General features: G+C 45.8%; 2 protein-coding genes across 3 annotated transcripts in view; both read left to right on the plus strand.

The window, feature by feature from the left end:
* Positions 1 to 1,177: 1,177 nt before the first annotated feature.
* tsnax (translin-associated factor X) lies at positions 1,178 to 7,274 on the plus strand (the record flags this gene model as incomplete). 2 transcript variants are annotated; one of them, XM_079758976.1, is made up of 6 exons in its annotated part: positions 1,178 to 1,350; positions 1,573 to 1,665; positions 1,760 to 1,874; positions 2,398 to 2,528; positions 5,971 to 6,092; positions 6,882 to 7,274. In XM_079758976.1, the coding sequence occupies exons 1-6, from the start codon at positions 1,335 to 1,337 to the stop codon at positions 7,272 to 7,274; spliced, it is 870 nt and encodes a 289-aa protein (XP_079615102.1). In that variant the 5' UTR covers positions 1,178 to 1,334. The 2 variants fall into 2 exon arrangements, with proteins under 2 accessions (XP_079615102.1, XP_079615103.1); XM_079758977.1 differs by having other exon boundaries at positions 1,576 to 1,665.
* Positions 7,275 to 9,247: 1,973 nt separating this feature from the next.
* disc1 (DISC1 scaffold protein) overlaps positions 9,248 to 12,308 on the plus strand; it is a 50,315-nt gene continuing 47,254 nt past the window's right edge. The window contains 1 exon segment of the mRNA XM_079729046.1: positions 9,248 to 9,546. Coding sequence (XP_079585172.1) covers positions 9,456 to 9,546 — 91 coding nt within the window. The 5' untranslated portion in view covers positions 9,248 to 9,455.

Genomic DNA, 12,308 nt, shown 5'->3' on the forward strand with positions numbered 1-12,308 from the left:
AAAAAGAAAAAAGCATGCGATTTGGAACGCAGCCTTCATTCAATTCACAAGTCACAAAGACAATACCGATTAAAATAACTTTTTATTTCACCATTTTAGACCACAATCTTTCTATCTACGCTTGTCCGTTTGTTTCCTTGAGAGATATTTATACTGTATAATTGATACCGGATGCATTACCATAACCCATTATTATTTGCCTTTATTCCTACGAGAACATCTGTGAGGTGCCTTGTTTGACGGGCATGAAACAGATGTGCGTGATGTGGTGCCAAGGCGCGGCTGGCGTTACGCCAACACCAATCTGACACCAGACACGTGCCACGTACGCATTTTGGCACCAGTCCCTGGCAAAACCGTTAAAGCAGTTTGTTGATTATTGTCATGAAGCGCACTGTACTTTGTAACGGGAATCAGATCTTTTATTAGCAGTTATGAAAGAAAAAATAAGAAAATTAAAGTGGGTGGTGTTTTGGGTTTATAAATGCTCATCCTTGGATACAGGACAGATATTAAAGCTGAATAGTTCACATAACTTGTACGTTTTTAAATAAATAGTTGTGACATAGTTGTCTGGCCACTTAAATCCCACTGATTTTTGGTTTGCTGAAGTAATAAACAAACATTGTTAGATGAAACCAGCACGGTTCATCATATATATATAGGCCTATACCATATACTTATTTACTTATCTAGGCTACTTATATTACATATACAGTACACATCCTACATGTGTACAGCACAATTCACATTAAAGACAACCACTAGGCAGTATATATCCAGTTGTTACGAGAAGAAGACATTATGCAGTGTCTCTCTTGTGCCAGTTTCTCTTGTACGCGGAAGGTCACAACAGACGCACTGTTTCGGTGGCTGCGTTCCGCTCGCCCACAAGAGAGGCCGTGTAAACTACATATCCCAGAATCCCTTTCTCCAGACTACTGACGTTCGTGAAAAGTGCAAAAGACCCATGCAAGACGGCTCGTGTGGGTGCCTGTCGTAATCGATAACGTTTCCTTTTATGGGTGATACCATTTCGCTTATGTTCGTTTCTCATTGTTTTATCTATTTTACCAACCCTATTAATAACCTGCTATCATTTTCTGTTGACGCTTAAATTCACGGTTGACCATAGTAAACAAGCCCGAATCAGGCTTGTTTACATTGTCACGGACAGTATTCCCAGATTGGGCCAGATTGGGGGTAAACCTGGCCCAATCTGGCAACACTGGTCACGGAAGCATTGAGTTAGTTTTCCTTGTGGCTGGTAAAAAGAATACTAGCTTCTCGACATTATAGAAAGATTACATTGAAAAACATCCGATTCATAAGACATGAGTAAGGGAGACGGTAAGTTGTGCTTTGAAGACAGGTTTGATTTAACTTATAACAACCGTGTAGTATGATTTGAAAGTGTTGTTGGCAGCATGTGCTGCTGTCCTCCAGTCAAGAGCCTCATACTAACATGAAGCCATACAACGTTAGTTAACCATGATTATTTCAGTCCATTGACAAGATTGGGTGATGTTCTAGTATCTATGAATCATGGTTTGCCAATGATTGTCTTTGAAGTAGCCCAGGGATGTCTGAAGAAGTCAGGCGGACTGCAGGACCGTGATGCGAGTGCCAATGCGTCCTCCTCACCCGTCATCGCTGCCTTCAAAGGTACCTGTATCCCATGTGCTACTGATGATGGGACATTGTGATGGGACGTTGGCTATCATCAGACACCAGTTTAACTTTTAACATTTCTCTAAAGTATTTCAACAGGAGCTTGACACAAAACATGACAAACATGAGCGTCTGGTCAAGATCAGCCGAGATATCACCATTGAAAGCAAGAGGACGATCTTTCTCTTACACAGAGTAACCAGGTATTTCCATACCTTATTTGTTTTGTGTTGCATGGTTGAGGCTTCAGCCTCAAGACGTAATGCGATATAATAGTTGATTCGGTTTGTGCAGCACTTGAACCAACCTTATCAATGCATGTGCTCGGGTGAACAATGGCATGTTGTCTTTACTCATACTTAAGCTATTGTTGATATCTTAAATATATAAATAAAGGTTTTGTGCAAGGCTTGTAAACCAAACCTTTGGTTGCATATTTTAGATATCAACAATAGCATAAACAATAGCATCATTTTGTTATTGTTGATGTCTTCAATGTACAACCCAAGACTTTGTGTACAAGCGTTGAACAGCACCTATTCTTAGATTAAGTTAGGGGAATTTATGATAGGACTCAGAGGGACATATAGAGCTTTGTCATTCAACCAGAATAATAATTTAAATAAATTGGCATGTTGATGTTAATAAATATGTCACATAAATACACCACACCTCGAAACTAACCTGGTTACAATATTGTTCTGTGGGCTTGCCTTGGTCCTGCAGTGTTACAGATGTGGAAAGCATTCTGAAGGAATCGGATGTGAAGCTAGACTTGGTCAGGCGGAAGATTGCTCAAATAGCAGAAGAGCTGAGAGGGGAGGACATATACCAGTTTCACAGAGCCTTCACCGCTGGTGAGTTGAACCATTGTCCTTTTCATCATTGTCCCAATCTTTCGATACCTTTTTAAAATAATGTTGATGCTTATGCTTCAAAAAGCCTTGCAAGTTACTAAAAAACGGTCGTAGACAGGTCAATTACACATTTCGTCAAACAACAATCATCTTTGTTTACTTCCTCATATCCCTTACTGACCACTGCATTTGGCCTTTTTTATTTAATATATCAACCAAGCATGTTATTCAACAATGTCCAATAGTTTCCCAGCATCAGTTATTACCACCCTTGTGCCCCCCTCAAAGTGCTGAAGGGAAGACATATATACAGTACTGTCACTCTAATTCCCTTTTGGGATGAATAAGGTTCATGTAACCTTCCACTGATAGTGAGCAAGCTTGGAATCAAGCCCGGGTCCTCTTTTGTTCCACCAGCATTAGCGGCAACTAGTGGCATCGCCCCCTCGACTATAGGAATAGGCTGCCAATACCTAAAGTCTTGCGGGTGCAGGTATCTTTTATGTTGTATATTCTTTATTCCTCGGTGCAGCCTAAGGTCATTTACAGTACTTGCAGCAAATACCCTGGTCACGGCACCTGTGCGACAGATAGTCGGGAGACCTGCTCTGTCGAAGTACTTCGGTTGCTTTCACCTGAGTTAGACAGCACAAAACCCGTACTTGCGTCCACTCTCCTTCCATCAACGTTAAATCCCATGTCTTATCCCATATGGCTCCTCCCACTGTGACGCGCACCGGGAAGCCCCGCCCCTCAACTTCAAGTCGTGCGTAACCCCCCTTTTTATGTCTCAGAGGCTGCGTTCCAATTTGCATACCTTTTCTATTTACTTGTAGAACGTACTACAGCTACCCTTACAAAGTATGTATTGATGCCGCAGTATGCATACTACCATACTAAAAAGTACTAAATGTACTAACTTAGTATAATACTAAATAGTATGGTAGTATGGGTATCAGAGTTTGTTCGAGTCCCTATTGGACAATATAGAGCCGAATGTACCAGCTGATACACTATGTGTAACACAGCATGTACTTTCTTTGTTTTTAAGTCAGATTCACATTGTATCCAAGAGCATTCTGCTAAGTCATTACATGGCAAAGTGCTAGAGTTGGTCACGTCCTATCCCCTTCACAATACCCCAGATAAGATCAGATCACAATCTCCCGGCTAATGAAAAACTTCATGCTGTCCCCAGCCAGGAAGCCGAGGCCTATCAGCCGCTTATGAACTGTGAGGACGTGGTGGTTTCTGGTAGTTTTATTATTGTTGTATTGAAATCGAAAAAACAGAATTTATGAATGGAACATACAACTGCATCTGCACAGAACGGAAATCCATTCAACCCACGACTACTGCTGCGATTTACTGGATGTGTCACATTAAATACAGTGTTAATTCCTCGTACCTACCTAAAGCCAGTATTGTTTGATGTGTCTCGGTCCAGTGAGAGAGGGCTTATTGTAACCCTCAGTAAATGAATCTCTTTATCAAGTTTTGGCTGGTCAGGCCAAGACGCTGGGGGGCGGGGTGGGCCGAAAACACCAAAACATTAGAGGGAGTCAGGCTATTATCTACTAAGCTCGGGAAGTCATTTATAGATTGCAGCTATGAATACTCAGGCGACGTGACCACTGGCAGTTCCCACCAATTAGAGACCTCATTTTTATTTACTTGGCCGTGTTTCTTATCACATTTATTAGATTAAGAGCGGGGCCCGATACAGAGGCAATCTTTCCTAACGGCCGGCCATAATCACGGCTGGACAAGCAGTCTGCATCCCCTTCAAATGGCTGTGCACTTTGAAACGAGGCACAATAAAGGACCATGGCGTCCTTTTTAAAAGGAGCTGCCTTGCTGATAACGGCAGGCGAACGTGGGCTTTTCAGCGTAGCTGTAACACTGGCTACGTGGTTTGGAGCTTGTGTGGGTGGTTCCAAGTCACCGTACAAACAAACGGCCTGCAGTTCTTGGAATATGATGGATGCAACCGAGTAGAAATTCCCTGCAAAACTTGTGCGTGCCAGGCTACACATGCAGGTTGCACATTCATTTGTGCTCGCGTAATGATTGATTTGAAAGTTGTTTTATCCTTCTAACATGCATTGTTTACCTGGTGGTGAATGCATTCTTGCTACCCGGGACTGGGACTGAAATGCAGAATTTAAGATTATCCATATAGTTTTAATGGTTTCGAAAGATTCTAGAAGGTATGTTCGCCCAACTTACAATATGGCTACTCACATTCACGTTTTGAAGTTGAACCTGACAAAACGTGACCAGCTTATGGGTATGTTGACAACCGTGACCGCCTCATATTTCAATAATTGCATTGTCCTCATATTTTCATATTAGTCTTGCCAGTAGATGCTCTAGGATGTCCTGTCTCCTCTTCAATGTTTTTGAACCCCCCAGAGTTACTCCTCAGACAATGTGGCTAGTCTGTGACTCTGAGGGTGTCAGTAACGGGAATAGCCTCCAGCAGTAATCATAGGAAAGTAAATGGGAGAGTGGGGGTTGGGGGTGCTGTCTACCTCAGATCATTACAGATCAGATTCTCTGAAGCAGATTTTAAAGTGGTCTGATGTAGGAGCTGGAACTGAGTGCAGGGTGAGCGTGGCTTGTAGGGGGTGGCGGGGGTGAAGTGTTGAGATCTCGTGTAGGGGGGCCCGGGGAGATAGAGGGTGCTTTGAAGTTCAGTCGCCGCGCTTTAAGTAAACTTTGGACACAAAGTCTTCCGTCCTGCGATTATCGACTGGTTGTTTGCACAGCGGCCTGAAAACAAATGAGGATTCATCTCAGCTGGCCCGCCACACAACGTGAACATCCTTGGTTCAGACGCAGTAGTGACCTGATGTTGCATATTTATACTCCTGCTGTAACCTCCCTCGGTAAAGACATTATCCTTTTAACTCCGAGTTGGTTTAAAATAAGAAAACTACGATGATGGCTTGTAGGGTGTTGTCAACATACTCACCACTTGGTTCCTTACAACTTATTGCGTCAGGTTTTTAGATATTTTGAACTTGAGTGTGTGAATTGTCCTCATCACAACCTAGTGTAGTCCTTTCTCACAGAGTAGCCATATTGTAAATTGGACGAACAGTACACACTTTCTAGAATCTTTGGAAACCATTAAAACTAAATGGATAATCTTAAATTCTGCCTTTCATATCCACTCCCAGGTAGCACGAATGCATTCCCCACGAGGTAAGCAATGCATATTGAAAAGATCAGAAAACTTCTACCGGTGCTTTTTACGGACTTCATGATATTTCCTAGGACAGCCTCTAGGATATTTTCTAAGATAAATTGTTTCAGCAGAGATTTCAGTTATTTCATCTGCTAACATTCTCCAATTCAGAACAGATAACAACCGGGTTGGAGGCCTGCTCCCATTGTTAATGTTCTTTGTTGTTCTTCTTTTAATTGAATGTGTCAGGAATCCAGGAGTATGTCGAGGCTGTCTCTTTCCAGCACTACATCCGCCACCGCACCCTCATCAGCCTGGAGGAGATCAATGTCATGCTGGTGTTCACTAAGGCACAGTCTACAGACTCCAAGGTAATTTCTTAAAAGCTCTCTCATTCTCTGTGAATGTTAACCCTTTCATCTGGGGATTCGTTCTGTAGCACATGGGCCTGAAGGGCGATTTGATGTAATGAATGAATGAAAGAATGTTTGGACTGGTTAGATATATTAAATCTGTAAGGTAGACCGCGTGACTTCTCGATCTTGATACGCCCAGCCATAAGAATTTCCGACTGACGTTTTCACCCGACTGCTCTGTCGGACATACATTTTGTAACCAAAGTGACCTGGAGTACTTACTAGTTGGGGTGGAATATGGCTCAGGAGGTAGAGCGGGTTGGCTGGTAACCGGAAGATTGCTAGCATGATCCCCGGCTCCTCCTAGAGTGTCGAGGTGTCCCTGAGCAAGAGACCTCGCCCTAACTGCTCCTGACGATGTGTGAATGAATGGGTGAATGTTGGGCAATATTGTAAAGGGCTTTGAGTGACCACTGGTTAGAACAGTGCTATATAAATGCAATCCATTTACCATTTATTAGATCGCTGCTAGCTACTAGCTAGTTATTGCCTAGTTACCTGCTAGCTACTTACTAGTTATTGCCTAGTTACCTGCTAGCTACTTACTAGTTATTGCCTAGTTACCTGTTAAGTACTTACTAGTTATTGCCTAGTTACCTGCTAGCTACTTACTAGTTATTGCCTAGTTACCTGCTAGCTACTTACTAGTTATTGCCTAGTTACCCACTAGCTACTTACTAGATATTGCCTAGTCATCTGCTTGCTACTTACTCCTCCCACCGTCCGCTGCGTCTCTCCCCCCAGGAGCCAACCGAGGAGGACGCCCCCCCGACGCCGGTGACCACGCTGAGCGCGGCCCCCTTCCAGGTTATCCCGTCGGACTACCTGCTGGGCGTGGCCGACCTGACGGGCGAGCTGATGCGCATGTGCATCGGCAGCGTGGGCAACGGCGACATCGACACGCCCTTCCAGCTCAGCCAGTTCCTGCGGCAGGTGCACGACGGCTTCTCGTACATCGGCAACTCGGGGCCCTACGAGGTGTCCAAGAAGCTGCACACGCTGCGCCAGAGCCTGGCCAAGGTGGAGGACGCCTGCTACGCGCTGCGTGTGCGCGGCTCCGAGATCCCCAAGCACATGCTGGCCGACGTGTTCGCCAGCCGCGACGCCATGATGGACGCCGACGAGGGCGTGGCCTAGGGGGGGGGGGGGGGGGGGGGGGGGTGGTCTAGAGAGGAGGGCGGGGTCTAGAGAGGGAAGGGCCGAGAGGGGGCGTGGCCGAGAGGGGTTGGGCGGGGGGCGTGGCCGAGAGGGGCGGGTGGTACGTGGCCTAGAAGGGTAGGCAGTGTGTGGTCTATAGGAGGCGTGGCCTAGAAGGGTAGGCAGTGTGTTGCCTAGAGGGGGGGGGGATGTGGCCCAGAGCGGTGAGCGGGGCGTGGCCTAGAGGGGGCGTTGCCCAGAGGGGTGAGCGGGGCGTGGCCTAGAGGGGGCGTTGCCCTGAGGGGTGAGCGGCGCGTGATGCCGTGCGATGTTTAAGGTTTACGTTTGCGTGGCGTGTTTCTGCGATTGTTACCATGCGGTTTTCGCTATTGTTGTGTTGAAATGTGTTTTTTATTTTTATGATTGTCTTTTCATTGAGGTTCGTTGTTTCATGTGAGGCCCGACGTGTTGAATTGGAAGAACGAAGTTTGGTCAGAGCAATGTTGTTGTTTTTTTTTGCATTGAAATTTCAATCTTGTGAATAAACTCACAGGCAGGGCTTCAACATGGCGTGCTCTTTTAGTGACTCCTACCCTCGCTTCTACCCTGGTGATTGCACACTCACGTGCTAGACCACTAAGATAGAATCAGCAGAACCAGTAGAGCCAGCGGTGGACTCTCACTGCATACATAATAGCAGTGGAAGCACCGTTTCTCTAGCAGGAACCCTGGCAGGCCTGTGTGTACGCACGCGTGCGCGCACACACACACACACACACACACACACACACACACACACACACCTCTTCCCTTGATAAATAATCTTCACCCCCAGGATGAAGAATGGAAGCCTGTTGAAGTCAAATGTATAGTTGTAACAGCAGCTAATTATATCTGGATGTTGTATCCAGGTACAATACACAGACCCAGTTCTGGAATAAGAGTCACATGTAGCCACAGAGCAATTGAGATTAGCTCGGTTGATAGTAAAAAACACAATAGGAATCTCTGTATAAACATTATCATAGATATGGTTCAGACTATAAGTGTTGGTATATTGTGTTAGGGCGCCACGTTGTGGTCAATAGGCATAGTGCAATCTTTGGCGATTTTTCCATTGCCCGGGGCGGAGATAGATTTTTTTCTAAACTAAATCCCCAGTTTGAAAACAAAAGTTATCTACCTAAAATGTGCATTGATCATTTTATGTGATTTCAAAAAAACACAAACGATTCGGCACATGGGCGGTCAATTAAATTTCCTAAACAGGATTATTTTTTAGCCAACAAACTCATAAGTTCTACTCAACTGGCTCGTCCTACAGTCCAGTCATCCGTTATAACCTCGTCCATGTGTGCGCTTATCTTATAGCCCATCTTTTGTCAGGGCAAACAGGGTTTTGGCGGACGGCATGGGAAGCTGTACCATTTTTCTTGCTGTCAGAAGATTTTCCTTTGCCATTATCCAGAAAAAAGCTCTGCACACAATCAAATTGTCAGTGCAGCCCCAGGCGGCGGCTCATTGGACGGTTGGCTCTTGGCCACCAGAAGGCGGTCTGCAGGAGTTGGGGGTCAAATTCCATCACACGTAGGAAGTCCTCGCTGGTCCAACACCACGACACATAACGGAGCTCTGTGCAGCGAGAATCAGGGCCCTGCTCCCGTGTTACTGCCACTCCCGAGGGGCGAGGGATCACACGCACCGTCCACCCCACCGGCGGCTCCTCTCTGCGCGTCTGACCGGTCCGGTGGAGCGCCTGGCCGGCTACTGGCTGCTTTCTGGCTGAAGTGGACCGTGGAAGTTTTTCCTGGGAGAGACGTGTCAACGCCGTGGGTCTCCATCTGTTTACCCGGGATTGTTTCTTTCCTTGCTTGCTTCACTAGAGGAAAAGTCACTCCAGGCATGTGGATGAGATCAAGGAGGACTATACGGCGACAAGCAGGCTTCATGTTTTTAACAGTGTGGGAGTTTGATCACACAGCAGAATCGTAGATTGGAGGAAGAAAAAGTCGACTTTCCCACAACGGAAATGAGATCAGTGTAGCCCCCTACGGCATCGCCCGGCACGATTATGGATTATTTGGTCCAGAAGTGATCTATTGCTGAAGGTAGTTCTTTCTGCGCCCGAGTTTTGTCTCTGCAGGCCGCCGGCTTCTGGCTGGACATCCGTGAACATCCAACATGTTTGCAGGACTTCTGGGGCTGCAATGTAACGGCAATGGGAGCATGGACCCCGGCCGCTCGTTGCTTCACCATTACGAAGCCATAGAAGGTAACGTCCTTTATTATTATACAGGGGACTCGACTCACAACATTTCCAAACGGTTATAGGATGGATGAGATCTGAATGGTGACTTCTACGCGCAACTTCACGGGGATCCAATCCGCTGGCTGGGGTAGTGGAGGGGTCTTGGCCGAGGGGAGGAAGGTGATGTTTGCACAGCCAAGATGTTGTGTGGTTGAGAAAAATACACTTGTGAAGTCTGCATAAAGACTAGCGTGGTCTTGGTGTCTCTGGTTGTTATGGTTTTCTGTTTGCTCTACTGATGATATTCACTTAGGCAAGGAGCCTGACTGATCCTAAACAAGGACCCTAACTGATCCTAAACAAGGACCCTAAAGCATTAAGTTATCATAACATGATAACAGCATATAATCTCTCTCTCTCTCTCTCTCTCTCTCTCTCTCTCTCTCTCTCTCTCTCTCTCTCTCTCTCTCTCTCTCTCTCTCTCTCTCTCTCTCTCTCTCACTCAATCACTCACTCATGTCTATTATCTGTCTGCCCTTCTTTCTATACATCTTTCTTTACATCTGTGTGTGTCTGTCTTTCTTTGCATCTTTATGTCTGCCTGTTTTTCTTTACATCTGTATCTCTGTCTGTCCATCTATCCATCTGTCTGCCTGTATATGTATCCATCTGTCCATCTTCCTATCTATCTATCTATCTATCTATCTATCTATCTGTCTGTCTGTCTGTCTGTCTGTCTGTCTGTCTGTCTGTCTGTCTGTCTGTCTGTCTGTCTGTCTGTCTATGTTTGTCTGTCTTCTTTGTTCATCATATACTCTAGTCATTTAGTGAGCAATGCTCTTGCTGGTAAAACTGCAGCTTTTCGCAATTGTTATTTCCACTTAATGTGTCCCATGTGACTGGACAGGAAGTGTGCTAGGGTGAGGGTTGCTAAACCATCAGCCTTCATCATGGCTTACTAGGGTGCATCTCTCTTTAGAAATAAAGTTCACTGCTGTCTGTGGAGCTGAAATGTCTTCTTTCATATTTAAGACACATACGTGTTGATACTAACATGTGACGTAGCCATACACACCATAACAAGGACGTTCGTCATCAAGTAGACAGGGTTCAGCGAAGAGCGAACCTTTCATAAATCGGGTCATTTAATGAAGAGAAAAATCCCTTTTCTGGAACTTGTCTTTCACTTCCCTAAACGCAGTGCTGTGGTCACCATGCATAACAAGGTGACCGACCAGGCCTCCCAGAGCTCTCCATAAGGGCTGACACCGGCAGATCTCGGCAGCTTGCTCTTCAGACGTTTGTGTTTTTATGAGATCCAGCGCATTCCTCCGCTGTTTGGCTGAAGGTTCTTCATCCACCAATGGGAGGCCGTGTTTAACGCGAGAGGCTTGAAGAGGCTTTTAATCTCCCAAGGTAAATAACCAGACCTCTCTCAGCGCGGCCGTCTCTGCCTCGCTGTCGGTTGGACCGACCGCTAGCATGAGGCCTTGCTTTTACAGTGAGGGGAGGTTTTCAATCAACATGGTGATAATTCAACGCCTAAAAAACGCAAGTGTCTTTCAATGGGATGGAATTTGCCACACTTTTTACGACAGGAAGCCCGCGAATGCCGCAGCTATGATGCGTCTGACACCCCCCCCCCCCCCCCCCCCCCCCACGCTTCACAATGGGCCGTGAAGTATTTCCTTCCACCCCTTATGCAATATAATAACCTAAGGAAGAGGGGTAATCTAAGAATAGTGTGTGGCTGTAGAGTCGCCCTCCCATCCCCTGATCTTTCTACCCTTCTCCCCGGTCTCTTGAGGGGCCTCAGTGCTTCACCACCAGCTGGTGGACGGGCCGAGGTTGTATCAGGTGCCTAGGGAAAGTGTTGTCCCCCCCCGTCTGGAAGTCTACCCACTAATGGTCCTGGAGGTAACCCGACACAAGGGCCGGTGGGGGGCCCCTTGTGTACAGTGGGATCCTGCTAAGGCCTGGATCAATGGACACTCCCTTACCTTATCCTAGTACACAATGCTAAGTGCTAAACAAAAACACACTCAAACGCACCAATGTACCGACGCACTCACATGCACATACAGTGGAAGGTTATTATTGTTATTGAAAAAAAAAATGAAATAAATTCAAACAGGCGTGATATTTACTTTGCTTTGCATAAATAGCAGTAAGTAACTGAAATGGTTGTATGTGTTTACACAACTAACTAAATGAGCAAAAAGGTATTTAGTTTGGTTAATGGTTAATTTGTCCTTGTGAATGGTTGTTCATCTGTTATAAGGTAATACCTTGTCTTAAAAAAAGACTGATGCTGTCACTGAAACTGATACAAACTAAACTGCAATCAAGCATTTTGAAAATAAACTTCCCTAGCAAACGTGAAATTGAAAACAAAAAGTAAAAACAAAATGTAAATCAAACCGAGTGAAGATGCATACTAAGGAAAATATCCTTCAGACACACACACACACACACACAAACACACACACACACACACACACACACACACACACACACACACACACACAGAAGCCCCTCTTTGTCCCTCTGGTCTCCCGACTCTCTAAGTGGTTTCCTTTTGTCGCGGCTACGCTTCGCTCCCTAGACGTGGCTTTGGACTGACATCATTAGGGGTCACGAGGGGCTGAGCCGCGCTCCGTGGCAGCTCTGTGGAGGAGGTCATAATTCACCCAGCGTTTTCAGGCCTCAGTCTTGATATAGTGCAGCAGCAGAAGATAACTGTGGTCGGGATGTTGTCGCTCTCGTGCCAAAATCATTTAATTCGG

Source organism: Pollachius pollachius (assembly GCF_949987615.1).
Source record: "Pollachius pollachius genome assembly, chromosome: 2".
Lineage (NCBI taxonomy): Eukaryota > Metazoa > Chordata > Actinopteri > Gadiformes > Gadidae > Pollachius > Pollachius pollachius.